Source organism: Perissodus microlepis, chromosome 19 (assembly GCF_051167445.1).
Source record: "Perissodus microlepis isolate ML-2025 ecotype Zambia chromosome 19, ASM5116744v1, whole genome shotgun sequence".
In the NCBI taxonomy this organism is placed as follows: Eukaryota; Metazoa; Chordata; class Actinopteri; order Cichliformes; family Cichlidae; genus Perissodus; species Perissodus microlepis.
The window spans coordinates 26,386,492-26,412,327 of record NC_140479.1 but is presented as its reverse complement, the minus strand read 5'-3'; the positions used below and the strand labels follow the sequence as shown (position 1 = coordinate 26,412,327).

Below are 25,836 nucleotides of genomic sequence, written 5' to 3'. Positions count from 1 at the left end.
AGTTGAAGAACTTGTCTTGTGATTGCAGCCTGAGGTAGCATGGAGGAGCTGTCGACAAAAGACAAGGAGCTGATACGAGACAGCTGGGAGAGCCTGGGCAAGAACAAAGTTCCTCATGGTGTCGTCATGTTCTCCAGGTAATTTTCTATCATGATCAGCACGACATAAAAGGAGGCTGTTAATTTAATTCTTTGCGCTGGAAGAAAGATCAAATATAAAAGCACTCAAAGCATAAGTGATAGGACTGTGTATTGTTGTTACCTAATAGCAGCAGTGTAAATAAATGTAGCACAGGTGTATATCCTTTCCTGCACACTTTCCACATGAACCACGGACCGGAGGCTTGACTTGTTGCTTGGCGACAGACTGCAATAATCCTGCAATTTACTCTGAGACAGCTGCTGCTAAATCAGACAGGGGAGATGTGTAGATGTTTGCTTTGTAGATTGATTTTTATCCCTCTGTGAATGTATGAGGTTATGCCATGTGTGTACACCTATAGAACAGCGTTGTATTTGTCTGTGTTAGACTGTTTGAGCTGGACCCTGCGCTCCTCAGTCTTTTCCACTACGGTACAAACTGCGATTCCACACAGGACCGCCTCGCCAGCCCCGAGTTTCTGGAACATGTCACCAAGGTGAGCTCTGTTCACCGCATTAACCACCACAAGTACACAGACACGTTAAAGTTTAGTTTGTGCACAGTTGCGATGGCTCTCTGTTTCTCTTGTGGCCGTGGCCTCAGGTGATGCTTGTGATCGACGCGGCCGTCAGCCACCTGGATGACCTTCACTCCTTGGAGGGCTTTCTGCTCAACCTCGGGAAGAAGCATCAGGCAGTGGGAGTCAGAACGCAGTCATTTGCCGTAGGACCAACATCTTATCGCACAACTCTGCCAAAGCAATTTCACGAGCGAATGAGCCGTGAACACTTTCTTCTTTTCTTTTTTTTTCCTGTGTGTTTTGCAGGCGGTGGGTGAGTCCCTTCTCTACATGCTGCAGTGCAGTCTGGGCCCGGCCTACACGGCACCGCTGCGTCAAGCCTGGCTCAACATGTACAGCATTGTGGTAGCAATGATGAGCCGAGGATATGCCGAGAATGGCGAAGACAAGGCCGACTGAGGCGCCAGTAGTTGTCAAATCATCAAGTTGGTTGCCATGGAATAAGGTTGTGTAACTTGCAGCATTGTGGCTTCAGCTGCTGTACATTTGCTCTGTGAGTGGGGTCGCATAGCGTAGCGAACGTGTGATATAGTTACACATTTTTCAGTCGGACCAGCAAGTCACAGAGCGTGTTTTCTTTGCTGTGGATGTTTAGCTACCAGGCAGTGCTGTTTGTACAGTTTCAGAGTGTAAGCGGACTGTAATCTGAATGCCTCACACTGAGAAGAAACACTGGGGAAACTGTGGAAGGGGTTTTATTTTGTATATAATGGCTTTGATATATTTACTCAAATGATAACAGTGACTGTAGTGGTGTTTGTGGTGTATCTTAAAAGAGTTGCACACTTGTGAAACACTAGCTGTTATTATGATTAGACATCACACACTGCTCAAACTGTGATGGTTACTGTGGCCAGCAAGGGCAGCTCTTTATCTAACTGGAACACAGTGATACTTAACAGAACGTGTGGGACAATGCAATGTGATTTTTCAGAAGAATATCAAAACTGTGTGTTTTTTTAAAATCGATATTACATTTCATGTCTTTTGAGTGACTTTGTCGTTTAACTTTTAAGCTGCTAGGATGAAGAAAAAACTGTTTTTTAACATTTTATTCAATAGATTCCTGACAAGAACTGTTTTACTCTCTCTGGTAGCTTTCTTTAGTTATCCACGACTGTTAAGGCGTCCAAGTGCACCTTCCTCGACGTGGCGTGCGATGCGCTCCTCAGTCGAGGGTGTGAGTATTTCAGTAAGCTTCTGATGACTGTTAAACTAAACTTTAACTAAAAGACTGTTATATGACTTTAAGAGACTGAAAGTAAAATGGCATCTTGGAGGACTTGTAACATCTTTGTTCCTTGGCTATCAGTTTCCAGTTAATCTTAGTGTAAAGTAGTAATGGTGTATCGTAGTTGCTTAACTTATTAATACTTATTAACTGTGATGATGTGGGTACTATTACCTCAGCTTTACAGGTGACAGGGATCAGTGGCCTGTTTTTCTTCAACTTAAGAGGTTCTGTGAGGAAGTGAAGCTGGAAATAAATATTTGTTTTGACTTCAGAAACCAAACCAACTTAAGTGATGACAATTTTACATTTAAATTATTGACACAAAACAGATGATACAGAGAAACTGTGCTTGACTGTATGTATGTGTGTAGTATTTATGCTGCCATAACGCTGTATGTATCATCAGTTATTTACATCTATAGCCAAGTAACATAGCAACAGTGTGCCAAGTATAAGATAATAACACCACACAACTGTAAATCCAAGCTGCTGATATGTGTTTTTCCTCGCTTCAGTTTATATTTATAAAGTTTATTTTTATATTCTGAATTGTATGTGCAGTGAAAGAGCGTTGATTTTTTTCTTGTCATATACAATATGACCTTCAGATACATTGTACTGTGTAGATTTCGGATAATGAACCCAATACAAGAAAACAATGTGGCAAATCTGTTACTTTTAATCAGCTTTCAGTTCAAAGAATAACAGATATATAACAGCTATATTAAAAAAGATGTGTAGTTATTATAGAAGAGTATAAGAACAGGGCTTTTTTATTAATATTATGTGTTTAGTCTGTACTTTCCAGGCTGCAGGTATAATGCTTGTACCCTGGTTGTGTAGGTGTGTTTATTGTCTTTCTTTTCTTACTCTCAGTTCGCAGCCCTATGCAGGTTGTTGTTCTCCGTGTTTTTAATTACCCGACAGTAAGTATTTTCAGCCGGCACAGCTGGCGTCTTTTTAACATCCAGATGTGTATATATTGGCTGTCTCGCTGTCTACCTCATCATTATCAGCTGCTACTCAACAGCGATGACTTCACCTAGTTATCCTTCAACCAAAAATTATTATTACAGTTAATACAAGCACACACTCTTTGTAAACTGGATTCCATCTTAAACTTTAAATATGTCATGTGCTTACTTGAGGCTAAATAAAGTGATCTGTGGGTATTTTACTGCTTATTGAAGTCAGTGTGTTTTCCTCCTTGTCTTAAATGTGTTATCACTGACTGATTACGATCGCAACACAGCGGTCAGGTTTTGAAATCAGTCACACAATGCCTGATTTGCTTCCCACTGACAGCCCATCTCTCAGTGTTACATAAGATCCAAGCGTCGAATGGCTCATCGCCCCCCTGGCTTCCGAGACAAGGGCGACTTCAGCCCACTTACTCATGCAACTGCACAATGTCACCTCAAGTATGTTTTCAGAAATTCACAGTATCCATTGTGTTCTTCACAATTTGGATCACTTTATCTTTATTTTCCTTTATGCTTTCCTTCAAAAACAAGCAAAACTGTGCAGATTTTGGATGCGTTTCTACTTGAATATCATCTAAAGCCAGAGTGATCAGATGAGTGGGGGCAGGCAGGAAGGTTATGATGATTTACACACATATCAGCTCATTTCTCTTTTTTCTGTTGTGTCACTGTAAAAGTCGCTGTCTGCTCGGCTGATGGTGGAGCAGCTGACTTGGAACTTACCCGTCTGTCTGCACTGCCAACAATATCCTTACCCTCTCTGCAAGAGTCTGCTGGATTTGTGTTGGCCTGAACTTCATGCTCTCTCTCATCCCCTGGTAATGGATTGTAACAAATTTCAATAAACTCACATTGACTATATGTTTATTTCCTTTATGGTTTAATCTGTTCCTCTACTGCTACAGACTGACCTTGTAGCTTTTTGCTCTGAAGGCTGTTGTCTGGGGAAAAAAAAAGTCTGCGAGAAAAGACAACGTACATATTTTTAGAAAGTCTGCAATGTGTTTTGGAACAAAAAAAGAGGGGGGGGGGTATTCATTGTTGTCATGGCAACTGTAAGGTGATGGTTGTATATATGTGTGTTTTTGATGAAGGAGAAAAACGTTGCATTGCTCAATCACTCACTCATCGTAAATCCTACAGTGGAGAGGTGTTGACAGTGACTGTGCATGTGAGCTCGGGCTAATAAGATTTGCTCCGATGTCTCTCTGGGAGACTGCAGCACAAGTCTGCAGTCTCTCTGGGAGACTGCAGCACAAGTCTGCCAAGCAGCCATCACAAGCATGAGAATGAGCTATCTGTCAGCAGCTGCTGAACAGCTACTCCTACTAAGAAGTAGTCTTAGAATTCCCTTTTCTGCCTGTCTATGGATCAGGCTCATTCCTGTGGAAGATGTAGAGAGAGATAATCTAAACAGTCAAACCTATAGTGAGACTAGAAAACAGATGGGTACTGTAGTTTCTCAAACAGGATAGTGGATTTATTTGGGACTGTGTGTAGCTGTTGAACAGTACAACTTGGGTGTACTACATCTTATTTACACACGATTCATCATCAACTGATGTCTTCTACAATTGGTAGTCCAGAAATATGACAAAGGGTATATTCTGAAATGGCAACCTCCATGGGTGATTAAACCAACTGTCACTAATGGTCTTTTGAGTTGCCTCCAAATTCAGTCCCCGCAGACCCATATGTTTAATGTTATAGACTGTATATAAAAGATGGACTTGGCCATCAACCATTTGTTTCTATGAGACCTCACTGTTAGCATTTTGGCTGGTGCCATGTTGGCTCTTTCTATCCAGAAATGGCCACATTGGGAAAAAGGGTGGAGTGCTGAGTTGGCAACTGTTGCTGGGAAGTTTGGTTAGCACAATCATCTCTACGGTTTACAGAGAATGGTCTAACAAAGAAAAAATATCCAGTGAGCGGCCGTTCCCTGAGCCTTGTTGATGTCAGAGGTCAGACGAGAATGGTTTTACTCCTTTTAGATGATAAGAACCGCTGAACCACTTGTCACAACCAAGATGAATGCACATTTGCAAACCTTGAAGCAGATGGGAAACAGCAGCAGAAGATCACAGTGGGTGCTACTCCTGTTAGCTAAGAACAGCGAACGAAGGCTACAATTCACACCAGCTCACCAAAATTGGATAACCGAAGACTGGAAAAGCATTTTCTGGTCTGATGAGTCTTTCTGCTGTAACACTTGGTTGCTTGCCTTGTATCTTCTATATATATCTGTATGTTTTCTTGGCATATTTTGGGCCACATATGTCAACTGAGCATGATTTCCCTGTTAACACCTAGTGTATCATATTTAAGACAGACTGTTTTTTGTGAGTTTTTGAGACTTCTGCATTATCAGTGTGATTTTTTCCCCCTTGAAAAAGATAAATAAAGAAATAGCCAGGCGTAGTAAATATGGCACAAATTAAAAGTCATATGGAAATTCAAATTTAATTAACCATCTGACAAATTTGTCAGATGGTTCAATAAACTCTTCATTTTCAAAACAATTGAATTTTCAGGCCATCGTTTAATATTTCGGGCTTTAAAGAGTTAAACCTATCCAAGTATTTTTTCTGACCATGTCCATCCCTTTGTGACCACAGTGTGCTCATCTTCTAATCGCTGCTTTCAGCAGGTTAATGCGCCATGTCACAAAGCTCAGATCATCTCAAACTGGTTTCATGAAGATGAGAACAAGTTCACTGTATTCTAAAGGACTTGGTAAATACCTGGATTTCAATCCACCTTTGGGGTGTAGTGGAACGGGAGCTTCACATCATCGCTGTGCAGATTTTGTGTGATGTTATTATGTGAAAGGGTATATTACCCATTTAGACTATATGAAAGTGTAACCCCATTAGTTTACAAGTGTTTTTGTGAGTTTCTTCTTCTTCTACATCATTAATGTAGAACACACCTTAAATCCTAAATAAATTGATCAATACATTTTTAAATGGAGCAAATGTTGTGGTGGTGTTGTTGCATTATAATGCCAAATCCAAAATGCGTGCTCCAGTTGTGGTAAAGATTGAATTTAAAAAAATGCTAATTAGCAGTCTTTGAGCACATCTATAAAACCAGGTTTGCCAGCAGCTATTCCCAGGCTCCGACACAATCTGTGTATGGCCTGAAACCCTGAGTGATTTGCATCTTTGATGCCAACAAATGTTATGTAAAAGAAATGTATTGTAGACCTCTTCAGCCATATAAGGCTTTCCCTGTTTGAAACATTGCCTCAGTTAGAAAAACAGTCAGCAGAGGGTTTAATCTGAAAGTCGAGAAAGATGCTGTGATGTGACTGAATGTTGAGCAGCTGCTAACAGGTCCTTGGTGGGGGGGGAGTTGCTCTCTGAAAAAGGTTCACCCTTAACCCAACATGGAAAACAAAAGGTCTCTACGGTGCTATTAAATTTGAAACTTAATACTGGACAAAAACCATGTTTAGAAGAAGATTGTGAGAAGAGCTGGAAAGTACAGCCACTAAATCGACATTGTGGTAATTGTGTTTTGCCAAGGGGAACAATGAACGTTCTTATATAAGTCAGTTGGATACTATAATATACTCTAGGGGACTTAAAATACTAACTTTTTGAGCTGCGTTTGTATGTTGACTCAAAGCCATATGGGAGTGACAATATGGTTGCAGCAGGAGGCAGAGACATTTTCTATTCTAAGCATCTGGACAGGGGAAAGCAGATGGCAGACCACAGACCCAGAGGAATTCACCTTTCTCTGAGAATCATGCCATCAGCAGTTGCCACAGGTGACGACGGAAATGTCATCCGTGGCATTTCCTCTCTCTGTCTTCTTTTGTGACTGTGCAATGAAGGAGTATCGTGCACGGTGGAAGTCTGGTATTTTTCCGTTCTGCAAACTGTTTCGTACAGAGAAATTCAACCAATCCAGTCAGTGCAAGATGGTTCATACATTTTCATTATTTTGATAGAAAAACATCTTTAAACAGCACAAGATGTTCCACTGTGGTTCGATTATGAAATTTACTCCCATATCCACACTCTGATGTGGTTTCAGGGCAAGTGAGCTCTCTAGTATGTACAGGTAACTGTCCAAAAAGTCATTTGTGTGAAGACGTTCAGTATGGGTAATAAGCCTGGAAATGAGAAGAAACACTGTTATCAGCTGGTAGATTTTAAATGAGTAGCTTAACTTTTTACACAGTTTCCTCCCAAGAATTAGATGGGATACTGGATGTGTCCATTAAAGCTGCCCTTACCTTAGCTTAACAGAATAAGAGCAGATGATATCCACATTATTTTCTAACATAAATAAAAATATTTCCTAAATATCAAATGAACATTTGAAACTAGTGTGCAAAACATGTTTTTGCACATTTCCTAAAGGAATCGTATTCTTATACCAGCGCACTCACAGCGGCTCTTCTATTTTCCACATGAAGTCTGACTCACTGTGTCTGAAAAAGCTTCCATCACAGACCACAGCAGAGAGTAACAAGAAGTTCATGGCACAAGATGAGTGGATTGAGCTGAATTAATTTTAATCTCAGATCACAGCACTTCACTTATAACAGATGAAAACTCATTAGCCTGACAGAGATCAATCTTGAACACAGTCTCCCTAAACCTCAGACTTCTTGAAGATAATAACAGCCCACTTTTACAGCAGAATAAAATCTGAAATAATGTAATTATGATACACATATTTTATAAACGAAGAGCAAAAAGCATCGGGCACGTCTGGAAACCCAATAGACCTCGGTTGGCCAAGCTGACTGCATATGAACAGACATGTCCGGATGCAATAAAACTAGTAAAGCATGGGAACGGACAATCCCTCTTTGCATGGCCATTAGAGCTAAGAATACCCTATTAGTTTTTATTTTGTATTTTTCAAAGGAAAGCACATTTAATGATCTGTGAAACGAGCTTCTGGAAGAGAAAGCCATGGGACATGTTTGCAGTTTGGAGACTGAAATTTTGAGATGCTCTTTGATGTTCTGTTTTTTTAAACTTCATGATCCTCTGCAGTGGCCACTTCATCTGCGCTCTGCTGCTAGCTTTCATCTACTTTATACAGCATAAGCTACTACAATTAGAGTCCCTGTAAAACAAGCAAAATACATGTCATTTTATGGCAAAACGTGCCATTAATGTTATATAAAGCGTGACTATAAGTATATCATGATACACTCTCTCAGACAGAACAGAAAACCGATTATAACTTACTCTACTTAACAAGGAGCTACCTAACCCATAGCAGTCACTGTTAATCAAAGACAAATAAACATTTAGAGAACCCCGTCATACATACGTATGATCCAAAAATAAGGTAACCGAGGAATAAAAAGGTGTTGATTGAAATCAGTGACAAGGCACAAACAAGTACACAATACAAAATATTGATACAACTACAAGCCACACGCTCATTCTTAACCTCGCAATCAACCATTTTTATGACATTCACTTGCTTTCCTATTCTACAGCTTTTGATCCCATCACTTGGTCTTCAAGAACAGATGAGGTTTGCGCACTGGTCAGTGATCTGTTCGTCTTTAGGACTTCCTGTACCACGAGTATGCAGGATGGTGTAAGCTTTGAATGAATGGATGACAGCTGAGCCAGTTAATATGCTGATGAAGATCGTGTGATATATTCAAAAGCTCTAGATAAAGATAAAGGTAGAGGACCTCGTGTGCAGATTGACTGTTAATATCTTAGTAGAATAAGCTCACATTGTATGTTTGTTTTATTCTGAATGAAGGACGCATTGGCTGTTAAAAAATTGAGTTTTGGGTTTGTTACGATTTTTATCTCTTGGTTGTTTAGTCCATGCAGCATATTTCAGCCCATGCTGGATTGTCACACAATAAGGGCGTTTTTTTTTTCCAAGGCACAGCAAAAGACATGAGTAAGAAATTAACATTCAGTCACATGAGAAAATCTTTTACCTGCTGTAAAGAGGATTTAAAAGAAAAACAAAAAGAACAAAAAAAACAACAGATTGACACAAAAAACATGAAGTTTAGCACATATGAAATGCATACCTCATTTAGACGATATATAATTAACATGCAGTGACGTGTTACATAGCATATGTCAACTGAAAACAGCATGATAGTGCTTTATTTTACTGTTTGTCTTTGCAACATAACAAAACCTAATTTCAGCAGTGACCTATTTGACCAACACCAAAAAAACTGGAAAATTTTATAAAAGCTTTTGAGTTTAGCAAACTTAAAAAACCAAATAACTTCTTCTGGAGATTTCCATGTTGTTCTCCTGCAGTGGCACAAAACAGACTCCATGGCATATTTGGAAAATGATGTAATTTTAGGATGCGCTTCTATTATACTCCATTTCTTCACAACTTAAAGGAACAGCTTCACATTTTACAAAACACTTTCTTGCCTGCACTTTGATGTATATATTAGTACCATAGCAAGTTAGCTTAACTTAGCAGCAACACACCATAAAGCAAAGTCTCTGCTAGTTTCTGGTTTTAAACCAGTCTCTGGTTTAAAACCAGAAACTAGCTGTTTCCCCTCCTTTCAGGTCTGTATGCTAAGCCAAAGATATTGTAATTTTGTTATGGGCTAAACGAACAGACTGCTAGCTATGCACAATGTGCATAGCTAGCACATTGTGCGTAGCTAGCATAAAAATGAGGTAAATACAACCTTAAATGATCTACAACACATGGCATATTACACTCAGTCGTTACTGATTAACATAAGCAAAGCCAAAATGCAGAAGCAGTGTAAGAAAGTACACCCTTACTGCTTCCTTAGGAATTAAAAGAGAAAGTAGCAGCCAGGTCTTGCTAATCAAATGCACTTGATTAACTGATTGTCAGTAAGTCTGACCAACTCGGTAAAAGCAGATATTTTGACAGTTTGCTGGTCTGGAGCATTCAGATGTGTGCTAATGCAATGCCAAGGAGGAAAGGCATCAGCAATGACTTTCGAGAAAGAACTATTGCTGCCCGTCAATCTGGGAAACGTTAGAAGTTCATTTCCAAGCAATTTAAAGTCCATTATTCTACAGTGAGAAGTGGAAAACATTTAAGACAGTTGCCATCACAGCAAATTCAACCCAAGGTCAGACCATTCAGTCAGAGAAACTGCAAAAAACGCAAGAGCTACATCTCAGAGTGACCAAGTAGTGTTTGGGAAGTGTTGCCAGGAGAAAGTCTCTTGTTTCTAACAAGAACATGGCAGCACAGCTTAGATTTGCCACATTGCTTCTGAACAAACTGTGAGACCCTTGGATCGATGTCCTTTGAACAGATGAGACTAAAGTGGAGATGTCTGGCCTCAATCCACAGTGAAAACCAACCACCTCAACTAATTGTAATGGAGGGATGAGGATTTGGGTTTGCTTTGCAGCTAAAGGGATCTGGGTATGCTAGAGTCACATATGAGGCCATCTGGTCGACAGCTAAAGCTCGACCAAAAATGGTTTGCATAATAGGCCAATGATCCAATACAAAGCAACAAATCTACAACAGAATGGCTGAAAAAGAAAGCAATCAGTGTTGGCCCAGTCAAAGACCAGACCTCAACCTGAATGAAATGGTGAGCATAAATGAATACCTCAATAAACTGAAACAACTCTGTAAAGAGTGAGCTATTATTTCTCCAGAATAATATGAGAGACTGATGCCATCGCACAGAAAAGAATGACTTCAAGATATTGCTGCTAAATGTGCTTCTACAAGCTACTGAATCATGACATGGATTTAGTTTTCCAGAGGACTGCTTCTGCATTTTTGGCTTAGATTTTTTTAAAATAAATAATGACTTGTTGTAATATGTCATGTATTGTTCATCCTCGGTTGTATTTATCTAATTTTGTTATCTTATAAAGACATAACTTTTTTATTATGTCCTGATAAATAAAACCTCAGAACTGAAAGACATTTAGTTTGTTTTTGCCATGACTCTGTACCTAACCAGTGTATACAAATGTCTCCCTGGGGCCAAGAGATCTAAATTTCAGAAGGTAAACTACAGGTTTTGTAAAGAAAACCAAGTGCCTGCCTATTTTCTGTGTAGACTAATCCAGACGCTACTCTACAGTGCACCTACTGCACATGCATTCTTTAGGTGGACTTGAAAAAAAGTATTATAGAAATAACTACTTACCAGGGTGCCCGTGTGTGTCTACAAGTGAAGACAAGATTCTTGGCATCAACACCCCACAAAGTTACTGGTTCTGCCTGTAGGCTAGCCCTTTCTCCATGTTTCGAGTCCCCAAGTTTCAGTAACGTTACACAAAGACTTAACAATGCTAACAGTAAAGTGAGTTTGACGTTTAAAAGTACTTTCCAAACTATACCCTATATCAGCAGTCCCCAACCCCCGTGCCTCGGACCGGTACCGGTCCGTGAGTCGTTTGGTACTGGGCCGTGAGAGTTGAGGCTCGGGTGAGAAATGTATGGTTTTCAGGGTTTTTATCGGTTTTCAGCGTTATTTTGTTATCGTTTTTATCGTTAACTCGGTTTTCCTGGGTCTTTTCACGTGTGTTATGAATAAATCTTCTTTTTTTCGGTACCGGTACTGGTTTTATTTTGTTGTATTTATCCGCGACACCTTAAAGGCCGGTCCGTGAAAATATTGTCGGGCATAAACCGGTCCGTGGCGCAAAAAAGGTTGGGGACCGCTGCCCTATATAATGCCCTCAGAGTATCTCGCTACGCCTACCAGAAAATTAGTGCACAATCAGTGGTCATTAGCTCCAGCCTGTGCTAAGCTAAGCTAACAGGCTACATGCTTTATTTTCTTACCAAACCGTGAGCAAGAAAAGAGATAGCAGATTTCCAAAAAGCTCAAACTATTCCACTTTGACCATATGTACAGTCGAAACATAATTAGGTAAGGTTTTGATTAAGATGAGACATCTCTGCAAATCATTGTACATCCTCGATTCCTCCCGCCCCCAACCCAAAGCACAATATCAATGACACCAAAAATACTGTAGCAAAAATATCAACCTTATATTGATAATAGTTACAACAAGCTTCAGGTTGAGTCAAGCTGCTTGCGCCTCCGTTTAGAGCGTACATATATTACGGTACATCTCTGAGTTACATTTGGCCCTCCGTCCGTCTGTCTGCTGTCTCACTGCAGATGGCTTCACAACTAGCTGCCCTCACCCTCAGCCTTGCCGAGCTCTGCTACAGAGGAACCAGATATCACCTATGCCCAAACCCCTCTGTCAGTCTGTCGGGGCAAGCCTGCTCACACCACCCACTCTGATGGGAACTTTCGCCTCCACTCATTTCCAAGCGACACAGCATGGATAGAGTATCTCTGACTGAAACCATAATGCATTTCTATTCCAGTCTGCATTACTTGTAACCTTTTTAATTTGCAAATTAAGCCATAGAAGAAGACAGAGTCCGTATCAGCATCTGATCATTTAGCTAAAAGAATCTACATTTAGCTTGGTGTCATGTTCTGTTGAGCTGTGTCTGATGGGTTCGGCAGATTGTTTAGGCAAATGGCTTTCTTCTGCAACTGTGATGTTTATGAGCATTTAGCTCCTGTATTCTCAGGCTCCGTTACTCTTCAGGCTCTTCAGCCTTTCTAGCAAGCACAGTCTAGTCTCAGAGTCCGAGGCAGCAGCGTAGTTGGAGTCTGAGGTCAGTGGTGAAAACGCAGCATTGCGGCATTTAGTAATCTGTGTTCTTCAGCTGAAGGACACGTAGAAGTCAGTTTTGGGCGGAGATTTGGTGTTACTGGTAGCCCGTGGAGCTGTCCATGAGCGTGGTGGAGCAATAGAGGTCTGGTGGGTCTTGGAGCTCAGTCTCACGGGTCTGGGTGTGTTCCCCCTCTCCTTCTTCTTCCTCCGCTGGCCCACGGTTTGAACTCTGAGAGCTGGCCATGGCGCCATAGCTGTGGTGGGCTGGGGAGGGCATCGGAGTCAAAGCCAGCTCTGGCTCCAGCAACACAGATGCCACAAAAAGCTGAGGGAAGCAGATCAATGCACATTTTGAAATTGTGTCACCCAGTAAATCACTTTATTCACAGGCAGTGTGTGCCTGGTTTAAAATGGAGATAAACAAGAGACCTTTCACATGCTATAACTTGCTTTGACCACTTATCTATCCCACATGGAGATGTTTCATCAAAAAGCTCTTTCAACTTCTTTCTCCTGTGAATTAACAGTTCAAACATCCTGAGCTTGTTACTATTCCCATGTCATGGATATGATATTGGAGTTTTTGTTATGTCCCAATTAAGAGAAAAAGAGAAAAACTATGTTGTTATAAAGTCAAGATGGAACCTTTTAGTGATATATTTGATTTTATATGGAATAACCCCAGTGCTTGTCTTCTAAGGTTGATTCTTTCACAACCTTAAGAGCATATGGCTCTCAGGTCTCATAGAAAACTCAACAATTAAATCTCATTCAGTGGAAATCTCATCCAGCACACAATCCACTGATATATTAACTTAAATAACGTAAGCCTTCTCTGTCACATTTAGGTCTCTCTCCAATAATATGCTTTGGTTGTGTATTGGCCAACAGAGAAAGAAATGGTACTGTACACTGGAGGCGGTGGTGGATGTTACGGTACTCCTGTCTGCATCAGTGAGCGTCCCGTCTGGCTGATCAGACATCTGAAACAAAAGAGACAATGCATGGGAAAAATATTAGTTCAAATTCAGTATAAGTCATCTTCAGCTGAGTTTGTCTCTGTGACACTTGGTGGCGCTGACCTGGTAGCTTGTTGACTTGTCTGGTTGCTTCCTAAGGCACAAGCGGAAGAGGTAACAGACAATGCAGAAGATATGGGACACTAAAGTGAAGAGGGTGATCGGATGCATTGGACCTGTGACAGTGAAGGGGAAAAACATGAAAAATTACAATATTACAGTATCCTGACAATCCACCGATCTTTATGAATTTTTATGGCGGGGATATTTACCTAATCGGAGCACGGAGAAGAAGAGCAACCAGAACATGCAGAGAATGGGAGCTACAATGACCTGGCTAATGGCTGCTCTGTGGATTCGCTGATTGAGTTTGGTGGGAACATAAGCATAGTAGATGTTGTATCGATCGACCATGTGCTTCAGGATCGCATAGAGCAGACCTGGAAGAAAAAAGTTAAACAAAAATGCACTGATGATGATGTCTGCAACATGAAAGAGAGACAAAGTTATCTGATCGACGTCAACATCATACACAGGGTTTGATAAATCTAATGAGAATTGTGATGTACAAAAAGCAGAGAGGGTGTTTGTTTCCTGAGTCCAAAATGGGACTTGATGGGATTTAATAGCTGAAGGCTCCCATTCTACTTTTGGAAACTCTAAGAAAAACAAATAAGTCTGCAGTAAGTGATTTGTTGTATTTTATGATACTAAAAGGTCTGACAGATGTAATGGGATGTGGGCACTCAAGACTTTGTATGTCAGGACTAGGATTTTAAATTAAATTATGGATTTAAGAGAGGAAATTAAAAGATACTAATACGGAATAAATATGACCTCAAACTCATTTACATCATAAAACTTTGAACTCAGACCAGACCAGTAACAGATATTTAACTAAACATCTAATCCCTGGGATATCCTTTAATAGAAGAAAAGAAATGCAACTTCAACAGTGTGTCTTGTTTTTTTCTGCATGTTAAATGTACAAATTTACAGGAAACAAATTTTTTGTTAATTCACAGAAAATTATTCTTATTTATTTTATAGCTTTAAAGTTAGAAGGTAAAAATTTATGCATTCATTCAAATTTTTCCAAAGCCTTTTGGTGAGTCAGATTGGAGTCTTTGCCAAACAGGTTCTTGCCCCCGGGCCTTATTTTTTTTACACCCTGTTCTAGTCCCTGTTTTTGATCAATTGGAAGCTAATTTTACATTTTTTGCCTTTAAATTTAAAAAAAAATCTGTTGTCTTGGTCTTCTTTATCAAATGAAAACTGAAATCTAGAAAAAAAAAAGCAGGTGAAATGCAAGCAGACACAGAGTTTGGTGCATTAAAGGCGGCCTGTTTTTGACTGACGATTAGATTGCAGAAGTAAATAGAAGCTCGGTGAGCGCCGGGCAGAGACAGGAGCAGAGTGGGCGTCTGGCTCACAGCTCGCTGTGTCTGAGTGTCTGGGACTACAGCAGCAAATTCACACAGTCTGCATCGGACTGGCAGGCAGCAGAGGAGAGTGAGGTTACAGTACGAGGAGACACAGCCTTACACAAACACGACTGAGACGGGACGTGCTGGGATGCAGATGGCTGAGAAGAGAGGGTGAGAAGAAGAGGTAGATGCTTTTACAAGAGCGTAGTTGTGTGCTGCTCACCAAAGGGTGTAATGATGGGACACGTGATGCTGTAGGTCATACTGACAGCAAAGATACACATGGTCCAGGCGTACTCAAGGCCAAACTGGAACTCATAAGCTTGACTCTGCAGAGACAAAATAAACACAGCTGGCTTCTTAAAGTTTAAATCAAACAGCGTGTTAAGATGCCAAGATAAGCACCAAGGCTCTGCTTACCCGTTTGACATGAATCCGCTCAGCTTGGGATTTTGCAAAGCAGAGGCGCAGTGCGTACACCGTCAGTGCAGGGATACGTAGCAATTCCATAGCCGTGCCAATCAAACTGGATGTAATTACGTAGTTTACAAAAAATGCGCCGTTGTCAGGAAGAAACACACACCTGCATTAAGACACAGACAAGAAGTGGGCTGCTGGAGATTCTTTCTGAGACTCAGTTTTAACCAAATAATTTCCAAATAACAAATAAAATAATAATTAAAAAATATACATCAGATTTCACTTTGGCTCAAAGTCATCTTCTTGTGCATCTGTGGGGTGCTTTCCAGTTTTTAGCTCGCTCCCAAGTGAAGGGACACTGATGAAGCTGAAAGCCCCATTATCAACACTAATGTCCTACAGTTGGACAAAGGACCGCAAACTATTACTGCAGCAAATATCAACTTATCAACTTTTTTACCTGCAACCCCAGTAAAAACCAGAATGCAATGATTTACAAATCTCCTACAGCCATAATTTATTCACAATAGAAAAAAAACATATTGAAATGTTTAAACTGGGAAAACGTCCCATTTTGAAAAAAATATTAGCTCATTTTGAATTTGATGCCAGCAACACATCTCAAAACTACTAAAAAGAAACAGCTGGAAAAATGCTTTGCAACTAATTAAGTCAATGGCAACAAGTCAGTAAAAGAAGAAGGTGTAAGAAAAATTTTTGACATACGTTGCCAACATCAAATTCAAATGAATTAATATTTTTCTTAACATGGTACATTTTCTCAGGTTAAACATTTTTTTATGTTCTATTGTGAGTAAAATATGGGTTTGTGAAAATTGCAAATCATTTCATTCTGTTATTATTTATTTATTTACTTCCACTGAGTGATCTAAAAAAAAAATAACACATGAGCAGATAGCAGTGTGTAGCTGCACAAGAAGATAATCGTGGAGTGGAAATAATGTGTTTGATTGCACTTCTCATTACATTTCATTACATTTTTTGATCTTACTGAAATTTTAAATCCTTCTCTTCCAGGAAGTTGACATCAAAGAGCCAGGTGAACAAGAGGTCAAGGCTAGAGCAGAAATAAAATAGAAAAAGTGCATAAACATTACAAAAAAAACAAAAACCCAGGAATAATTCAAAAGAAGTAGATCAAAAAGGGAAATCACTGTAGATGTACCTGGACAGACCAAGTGAAGGCAGGATGATGACCATGAAGACCAGCAAGAAAAAACACTTGTGCATCGTCACTTGATTCTCACCAGATCTGAGACATGAAATGATCCAATAAGATGAGAACATGCGATACATATTTTGCAACATATATCTAAAAAAAAAACCCACACACGAAAAAAAAAAAACACAAAAAGAAAAAAACAACATAATAAATTCATGAATTAAAAGCCCAAAATGGAAAAAACAGTTGACTCTTTGTACCCATTAGCACAAACTACATTTTTCACTACAGTAAACAGCTGATTTGCATTCGGTCCTTCACACATCATGCCTGCACAACACGTTTGTGGGGGTGGTTATGTAAAGAAAGGGTGCTTATAGGTTGTTCTTATGCACACTTGTTCTTCCTCCTGCTAGTCACCGCACATAGAGGAAGCGGTGCACGGTGACTACTGTTCATATCATTATCCTCGCACGGAGATCTCTATGACAACCTGCCCAGAATAACAGTGCAGGGAGAGTGGCAGAGAGAAGGAGGGAGAGAGAGGGGAGAGAGTAAATAGAGCAAGAGGGTGAAAAAGAAATAAATTAGATGGAAAAAAAGAGGAACGCTGATAGTTGAGAGGAAGAAAAACCGCTGCGAGTAAACGAAGCAAAATATCCACATTTCTATTTCAGATGGCTGAGGAGAGCGGTAGTTGATGACTACCCAGTACCTGGTCCAGTGGGACTCAAAGAAGGCGGAGTAGTAGACAACAAAGGGCAGGAGCACTGAAAACGCCCACAGCAGAAGGGTCGGGAAGAACTCGGTAACGACTGGGCTCTGAGAGAGTGAGTGAGAGCAAAATGGCGATTGATGAAAGTGAGGAGGTTCACAATGGAGCACAGACGTCAGTAAGTTTAAACTGCTCTGAAACTCTAACCCTCAGACTCTCCATGGGCCTTGTGACGTTGAACTTGTCCATGGTGTTGACGATGATGGCAGGAGTGGTGAAGAAGAAGAGCAGCAGGAAGAGGAGGATGTTGAGGAGGACGCAGCGGAGCCACCACCGAGATCCACACACTGACAGGTTTTCCCTATCGATGGGAAAAATGAAGAGCCTCAGTTACCAATCATCCAGCAAAATGAACACAGTTAACATATTACCCTTCTCTGATGTACATGTACTTTATGTTTTGACATATGCTTGAAATAGCCGAATGAGTGGCCTCTTCTAAGAGCAGTCCAGCGTACTGGGTAGAAGAGCAAGTTTAAACCAGCTCACTTCAGCTCCCAGTCCCTGCTCGACCTCTCAGCCGGCGACTGCCACAGAAAATACAAGTTCATGCGTAGACACAAACACACTGCAGTCAGTCAGATGTGAAACTCAAACTGTGAGCCTCCTTTGGTTAATCCCCATACATATGCAGCACTCACTTGTTACATAATCTCTGCATTTGCTTTCTGAGATAAGAAACATGCACCGCAGCTAATCCAATCGTGGATGCTGATTAAGCTTTAGACGGTGTTTGAGATCTGCTACTTACAGCAAACAACATACCGATAATCTTAAATGTCTTTGAAGTTGAAATTTATGAAAAAGAAGCAGGAATAGCAATGCTAATGCAGGCACCGATCGCTGAAACATCCACATTTTGTGTTATTTACATAGTGCCTTTCAAGAGATGGTGAATAACTAAAAAGCAAACACAACAGGAGGATTTAAACACTGACAGTCAGATAAAACCAGGAGGATTAAAAAATAGAAGAAATAAAACAAATGAACAAAAGAAAATTTAAACTAACGATTCTTTCAGAGTCCAGTCGAGTCCAGTGGGGTCCACAGCCAAAGAAGCATCGAGTCCTTTTGCCTTGAGCCTTGTGTGGAAACAGCTATCAAGGCCTGATCCAAGGCCCTCAGATTCCCACTGGTATTATGTGTCTACAATAGGTCTTTAATATGAGTGAGTGCCTGTCCATGCAAGGCTCAAAACATCATCACAAGAACCAAATTTTGAGTCTGATCATAAGCCAGTGTAAAGAAATCAGCATCAGCTCTCCAGTGGTCCACACACATAAGCTCAACATGTAACACACAACGAGAGAGCGAGCGAGAAACCTTATTTAGTGGAAGAAAACAAGTCTGGTGAGTCTGCTGGAGTACACGTTACGTTGCTGTCTGATTGCAGTTATAACACCAACAAGGAAAATGTTGTACAGACTTAATTTTAGCCATGTTTCATAGCTGGTAGTAAAAGGAGTGCCTCAAAGCTTCACTAAATACTACACAGGGTACAGATTCAGAACCAAAGTTTAACATAATACCATAAAGAGCCAAGCCTTTCATCACCTGTGGTATAACCTCTGTTTGTCACTATTCAGCTGTAGAAAAGTATTCAGCAGAACAGAAACTTTTGGAACGTTCAGCAACTTAAACAAACACATCATACATATGACACTGACAGTAGACTTTGAAAGTGACTTTATATTTGGTTGATAGACACAAAGTACAATTAGCATGGGGCCCGCAACAGAAACTTGGGGAACACCACAAGACAGAAATACAGCTATACAGAGTTATTACAACCACTAAGCAACAAAGGTCTGCCTGAGAGTTATGAGAAGAACCACATCAAAGCTGTTCCACCAACTGCCCGAGCCTCTGAAACCAAAATTACGGTGATCAAAAGTATCAAAAGCAACACTGGGATCAAATAGTCTCAATAAGCAACATTTACATGATGCATACCTCAGCTCTAAATAGGACCCTTTAGGTCCAACTTCACAAGCTAAGGCTGCACAGACAAGCATGACTAAAACCCACAGAATGTTGATCTGAAGTCTAGTCTTGATCCACAGGTTACCAGAGATACCAAATATGTCAGGCATAATTACAGGGAAATGTGTCAAAATGATGCACAAGTCATGTAAAATTGGATATTGTGCTCAAAATGTGTTTCTGTGTGGATTTCCTTTGGCTGCTCCAGCTTCCTACCACAGTCAGTAGACAAGCAGGTTAGATTAATACATTTCTCGTGGTGTAGGTGTGAATGGGTGTCTGCCCAGGGTGTACCCAGCGTGTGTGCTGGGATAGGTCACCATGGCGATATGAAGAGATCAGAATGACTCACACAGCTGTCAATTTGGAAAACTGAGACTTCAAAGACAATCAGGAGAAAATCCAAGAGTAGCTTGACCTTTTAAAAGACATTAGGGCACAAACAAACGTGACAGTTCTCACCATATAATATCACTTGGAGCAGGTGCGTAGCTGACGTCCCATTTGTGCGACTGCACCACGGTGCTGATGCTGGACTGCTGGGGCCTGCGACGACAGTTCACGCGACCGTAGTCCTTCACAATGCTGGAAACCAAAACAAGATGTTCAAAAGGCATTGCATCACTACTCAGCAACGCTACCATGAATTATGTGGTCACTCTCTGCTGTGACTGCATCTGTATGATGAGAGAACCTATCAAACACAGACCTCGGTGTCACGCTCTTGTTTACTCACACAGCAGTCATCCGCTCATCGCGAAAGGTCACAAAGGCAATGCCCAACCTCTTCATGGTGATGCGGTTCTTCTCAGCATTAAACTCATCTGTCCGCTTCTCTTCTAATTCACTGTAGTATTGCTCTGCATCCACCTGCAGAAAAAAAAAAGAGTTAAAGGATATGTTGCTCACTTCATCTTTTAATCTCACTCTAAGATTTACACTTGCAAAAATATCACATTGTTGCTTGCGTTTACCTATTTTTGCATCGCAGTGCCATCCAGTGGTGATTCTCTTGCCATGCACTGCAATTAACTGTACACAGAAGGATATGTACAAATCTTACCTTTTCAAAGCCGCAGATGTCACAGCAGAAGATCTGAGCACACGGTTGAGTCTTGATCATGATTTTTCCCTCCTTCTGGGCCTTTGTGGCAAAATACAGCCTGCCTTTCATTGCCTTGCGCCTGAAAAACGACAGTGTCCTCAGACAAGAGCCATATGATCAAAAACTGTGATGCTCCAGTCTGTAAAAGCCACCGTACCTCTCCAAGTCCAGCCTCATTAGCTTGTGGACGTCAAAGCAGAACCGGATGTCGGTGACAGTGCAGCTTGGGTAGGCCTCACTGGTGAAAACAAGAAAAAATGTTCATTATAAGGAATTTTCTAAGTGTGAATGTGCATAAATAAAATGATAGACAGCTCTCCAATCAAACACAGGAAGATTATTTAATAGAGAAGAAAACATGTGTACTGGAAATGTTTGGTGATGAGTCCTGGGTCAGAGATCTCCTTGGGTATGGAGGTAATCATCAGTGTCCGAGCCACCTGTAATAAATAACACAATATAAATAAATCCGTTATACTTTCTTTTAACGGCTCTAGGGAAGCCAATGCCAGGTTGTTGCCTATATAGTGGTAAACTTCTCTGATCCACAGAGGTCAATCGCAGTTTCATTGTTAAGGTTTACATGTTAAGGAAGGAAAAGTTTCATTAACTTTTAGATGGACTGCCATAGCAATTTGACTTCTCAGGATGATCCATAAATCGATTTTATACAAGAGTACTTATTCCTTTTTCCATTTCTTTAGTTTCTGATGAAATGTTAATAGCAATGACAAACCCATCAGTCCTAACTGCACTAATCAGAGAACGCAGGCATGCTAACATGCCACACTAAGTGGGTGAATAGTTGGCGGTTTGCAGAATCCTTTTAAGGATCTTTGTAGTCTTATTCTCTGAAGACAAATGAATAATAAAAAACAATGATATCATTATTGATCACCAATGGAACGCCCTATTCTCTGCATTTAACAGAGGAATGCAGCACCTGGGGATGGGAGAAGCCAGAAATCCAGAGCACGTCGGTCTTTACATTTAATTTTGTTTTAAAATATTTTTGCTGAGTTATTTTTTTCTTGTATTTGATTTTTGAAACAATAAAAAAGACCTCTTGGTTAGAATCTCAATAATTTGACTTTATCTTTTGCTGGATGGACCTTGATGGTATAAAGTGTGACTGGATGATGACAGACCTTCTCATCTTCTCTGTATTCCGAATGGTGAAGCGAATGGTGAGCCATACACAGCAACGTGATAATGAAGTAAACCAGAGCCAAGACGCTGTGCAGCCACAGAAAGCTGTCCCTTCAAGGAACATAAACAGAGCAATTACAGATTTGCCCAGGTTTGCTCGCGGCTCTGGGATGCTTCATGAGATCTGATGTCATGCCTGCATTGCTGGACTTACTTTGCACTAACATTCGCCAGGGTTGTTCTTCCAAAGTTTTCGGGACTGTCTCCTGTAGAGATAATAAAACGTGACACAAAGCGAGACGTTTTAATTTCTGTAATGACTTAAAAGGAAGCCCCTCCCCTCTTTTGTCTGGAAGAGGCCAAGAAATGAAGCAATACTAAAATGTTTTCCATCCAGTCAAATGAAATATCAGCCATCTCAATGAAGTTCAAGTTCAAACATGCCTAACTGCGCTGTTTTAACTTGGGAACCCTTTGTTTGCCGTCACCATGGCAGCCTGCCTATGGGTGTTGGCCATTTTATTTAATGATGGTGACACACTGGTCCATATGATGACAACCAGCAGTAATAAAAACATTACTGTGGACAGCCCCACTCTTCATAGACTTCATCCTGTAGTGGAAAGGCTTTCTCAACACTTCCTACAAAATAAGCACACAACTGCCAAAAAGGCATTTCTGTTGCTATTTAGCAGCCTGTTTAGTGTGTCGCCCCACCCCTGGCACCTACATGTGTATGTTAAGAGGAAATTAAGCACTTTCTATTTCTATAATCAGACTTGGGCAAGTGCTTGATGACTTGCCACTGGTGTGCCAGTGACTCCCTTTAGATGAAGTGCAGCCGTTGTGCATGTAATCAGTGTTTATTTTGGTTTCATTGACCTTTTGACTTGTTCCAAGTTTTGAAAGAGATCGGGTTGTTTTAAACTCAGCTGCACTATGAATTGTTAAAAGATGAAGTTTATGTGCATTTAACCGAACTTCTCTTTTTATGAACAGTCCAGTGTGTTGTTATCGGAGGTTAAGGCTATCCCTTGGCTTTTCAGTGAGCTAGCTAGACCATCACTTCAAGACCAAAATACCCAGGAGGTTCCCAGAAATGTTGACCGGCAGGATTACAGCCAAGGACAGCAGGGTAACCACTGTCATGAGCAGGATGATGTGGCGCTGGAAGGACAAATATGTCACGGCATCAATGCCACATTTACTTCGGATCTCCTCATCCCTGCAACAGAACAAAGAAGATGCAATCTCAGAATCTGCAAATGCCGAGTTTTTCCACGCAGCGTGATAAACATGCGCATTTTTCTTGATGTGGCAGTGGCTCCATACAGGCCGAACCTGGATAAAAATGACCCTCACAGCTTCTACCTCATCCTGAGTAAAAAACTGTGGCACCACTACTTTGGTGTCAGAATCTGTGGTTACCAGATCAGGGAGGTTCAGGAAACCCAGTGTCATAAAATAGAAAAAAAGGCATGAAAGAAAAGAAGTGCACGTTGGTCTCATGGTAGCCCACACATCGAGAACTCACAGGGTGGGTTTGCACTTCGCCTGGGATCCCAGTGTGAGCCACTGGCAAAGGAGAGCTAAAAACAGAAGCACCCAAACTCCACCATAATACTATGGAAACCATGGATACCACGGAAATTGCTTTTTTACAGCTCTAAATCTGTTGTGTGGAGTCGAGACCCGAGCAAGTGCAAATATTCAACAGGAAACTGTGGCACCAGCGGTCGCATGAGCCTAGACTCTTTTGTTTTTTTTTTAAACATTTTCTTTGCTAAGTGAGATATAAGACCAGACTTTTACATTCAATGGTGACATCAGCTTTGAAGACAACAGGCCGGCAAAGGGTTGGAAGCCAAGATGAGAGGAGGATGAAACAATTATAGGAGCAGCTGCTTTAGGTTTACTTACTTCATATGGTAAAGAGATGACAGCCATGAGCAGAAGCCCTGAAAAAAAGAATCATAAAACAGCCAACGAACTGGTTATTGAAGACATATTACACGTTTCGGCAGTTATATATCTGGTGACTTGTACTTAACCTCCATTTGAATAGTAACACGGTCTGCAAAGTGACACAGAGATGGAGATTTAATAGGTCTGGAGCTGTAATCAGTTTACTGCAGTCTCAGCTGTGTGCAGGCACAGCACGATGACTCCAGTCTGACTCTTTGACTTACACTGCTATAAACATGCAGGGAATGACCTCAGTCTATCACTCAGGTGCCATGGAGTCAGAGACATACCCGCTGAGTAATGATCCAAACTTTCCTCTTACAACTGTTGACTTGGTGCCATCTTAGACGACTTGACGATTTATTATAGAAGCTCAGGATGGAGCTTTTTTAGACATCAGTATATCACTGGGAAATTAACTGTGACACCTTGGTATAATTAGTGTAAATACACAAGAACATAATCAGGAAGACTGGCAGACTGTCTAACATCAATGTTATTGGTAATGATAGTGTTTCTTTAAAATGAGGCCTCTCCTTCATAATTTGCAGTGTAACGATGACTGGAATCTGCCCTTTTCCTCCTCAAACACTGTGCCTCTTTGCCCTAATTACACTATTATAGTGCATAAAAATATGCTGTGGTATTTTTAACCACTAGTGGCACTGTAGAGCCCTTCGGTGAGCAGACCGATGTTTTTGTTTGGATGTGTTTTGCCGCCAAATGCATGAGAATACACATGCACGCCACAAACATAAAGCTGAACATGGGTCACTGACCAAGAGTGAGACACGTGGAAAGGGTCAGCTGCAGCTTTTCAGTGCAGTTGTGAACTGGAACTAAGTGCATTTAGTCAAGCAGCTTTCTGTGCTTAAGTACAAATTTTAGCTTCTTTTGATTCTTCTCCGCTACATGTCACTTCAATGACTTTTTTCCTGCTACAGTTATCTGACTCTTTTAGTTACTAGATACTTTTTAAATCATGATTTTTGCACGCAAACACATAAAAAGCTTAAAATGTTAATGTTTTGTTATGAATTCAGCTGCCCAACAATTTATACAAGCACATCTGAACTCATTCATCTGTTAGCCAGTAAGTCAAGTGAATCAATTACCAAAACATTTGCAATAATTGTTTAGCGTGCCTAATGACATCTCGCAAAAAATAAAATAATTGGCAGATTAATCCACAGTGAAAACATTCATTCGGTGCAGCTGGATACGAAACATTCGAAATGAGCACCAGTTGATTTGCTGCTAATAATAAACGCCTACTTATACATTAATGCATGAGTGACAATATTCAGATGATATAGTATCTAATTCTACAACAGTCACACAGCACATTTATTCATGTTAAGCATCCAGATCTTTGTTGATAATACTTAAATGCTTTTTGCATTAGTGGGGTTTCTGATGCAGAGTACTCCGATACTATTGTATTGATTGTATTGATTATCCCATTATGAAATCTAAAATATTTATTTTGGGGTTTTATGATAAATACCCTTCCTGGTTTCCAGTGCTTTGCAGAAAAAAAAATTCACAGTGAAAAATTAAGTACACCATTTGATTTAGTAGCTTTAGTTCAACAACATGACTTCATCAGTATTTCACATCATTCTGTATGGACTTTTGTCCTCTTTTTTTCTTACAATGTTGCTTCAGTTTATTGAAGTTTGTGGGCATTCTTTTATTTGCAGCTCTCTGAAGATCCCACCACAGGATTTCAGTCGGGTTGAGGTCTCGAGTTCGAGTGGATGACTTTCACTCTTTTCTTTTTCACTCATTCTTTTGCAGATTTGCTGCTGTGCTTGGGATCATTGTCTTGTCACGTGTCTTGTCACAATTTGGGCCAAGCTATAGCTATCAAACAGATGTCCTGACATTTGACTCTAGTACTCTGGTATACAGAGAAGTTCATGGTTGAGTCAATAACAACGAGGTGCCCAGGTCCTGAGGTTGCAAAACAAACCCAAATCATCACCCCTCCACCACCATGTTTGACAGCTGGTAAGAGGCATTTGTATTTTTCTCTAAATGTGGCACTGTGCATTATTTCCAAGCATCTCCATTTTGGTCTCATTTGTTCAAAGGACATTGTTCCAGAAGTCTTGCGGTTTCATCGGGTGCAATTTTGCAAACCTAAGCCAGGCTGTTTACGTTCTATTTACAGAAGAGGGGCTTTCTCCTGGCAAACCGTCCGAACGAGACAGACTTGTTCAGCTTTGTGTCTA

General features: G+C 40.6%; 2 protein-coding genes across 5 annotated transcripts in view; one reads left to right on the top strand and one right to left on the bottom strand.

Moving 5' to 3' along the window:
• Nucleotides 1–39: 39 nt before the first annotated feature.
• Nucleotides 40–3,132, top strand: ngb (neuroglobin). The gene is made up of 4 exons (XM_084915173.1): nt 40–137; nt 529–637; nt 745–864; nt 968–3,132. Exons 1-4 carry the CDS (start codon nt 40–42, stop codon nt 1,118–1,120), a joined length of 480 nt encoding a protein of 159 aa, XP_084771299.1. The 3' UTR covers nt 1,121–3,132.
• A 4,316-nt stretch (nt 3,133–7,448) lies between these two features.
• tmem63c (transmembrane protein 63C) overlaps nt 7,449–25,836 on the bottom strand; it is a 40,228-nt gene continuing 21,840 nt past the window's right edge. For all 4 annotated transcript variants that reach the window (XM_084915163.1, XM_084915165.1, XM_084915164.1 and 1 more), the window contains exons 5-23: nt 23,555–23,592; nt 22,717–22,859; nt 21,849–21,900; nt 21,634–21,745; nt 20,852–20,925; nt 20,643–20,723; nt 20,444–20,564; nt 20,117–20,250; nt 19,843–19,965; nt 17,545–17,698; nt 17,338–17,444; nt 16,626–16,712; nt 16,452–16,517; nt 15,440–15,602; nt 15,243–15,348; nt 13,865–14,032; nt 13,656–13,768; nt 13,485–13,556; nt 7,449–12,898 (exon numbers count right to left, since the gene is read on the bottom strand). In XM_084915163.1, coding sequence (XP_084771289.1) covers nt 12,668–12,898; nt 13,485–13,556; nt 13,656–13,768; nt 13,865–14,032; nt 15,243–15,348; nt 15,440–15,602; nt 16,452–16,517; nt 16,626–16,712; nt 17,338–17,444; nt 17,545–17,698; nt 19,843–19,965; nt 20,117–20,250; nt 20,444–20,564; nt 20,643–20,723; nt 20,852–20,925; nt 21,634–21,745; nt 21,849–21,900; nt 22,717–22,859; nt 23,555–23,592 — 2,145 coding nt within the window. In that variant the 3' untranslated portion in view covers nt 7,449–12,667. The remainder of the gene's footprint in view (nt 12,899–13,484; nt 13,557–13,655; nt 13,769–13,864; nt 14,033–15,242; nt 15,349–15,439; nt 15,603–16,451; nt 16,518–16,625; nt 16,713–17,337; nt 17,445–17,544; nt 17,699–19,842; nt 19,966–20,116; nt 20,251–20,443; nt 20,565–20,642; nt 20,724–20,851; nt 20,926–21,633; nt 21,746–21,848; nt 21,901–22,716; nt 22,860–23,554; nt 23,593–25,836) is intronic.

What these genes read in the sequence shown, in the direction of transcription:
- ngb (XM_084915173.1), top strand. Translation starts at nt 40, where the DNA reads ATGGAGGAGCTGTCGACAAAAGACAAGGAGCTGATACGAGACAGCTGG. An exon ending in GGTGTCGTCATGTTCTCCAG is followed by an intron (nt 138 to 528) that starts GTAATTTTCTAT and finishes TGTCTGTGTTAG; the next exon opens with ACTGTTTGAGCTGGACCCTG. An exon ending in TCAGAACGCAGTCATTTGCC is followed by an intron (nt 865 to 967) that starts GTAGGACCAACA and finishes TGTGTTTTGCAG; the next exon opens with GCGGTGGGTGAGTCCCTTCT.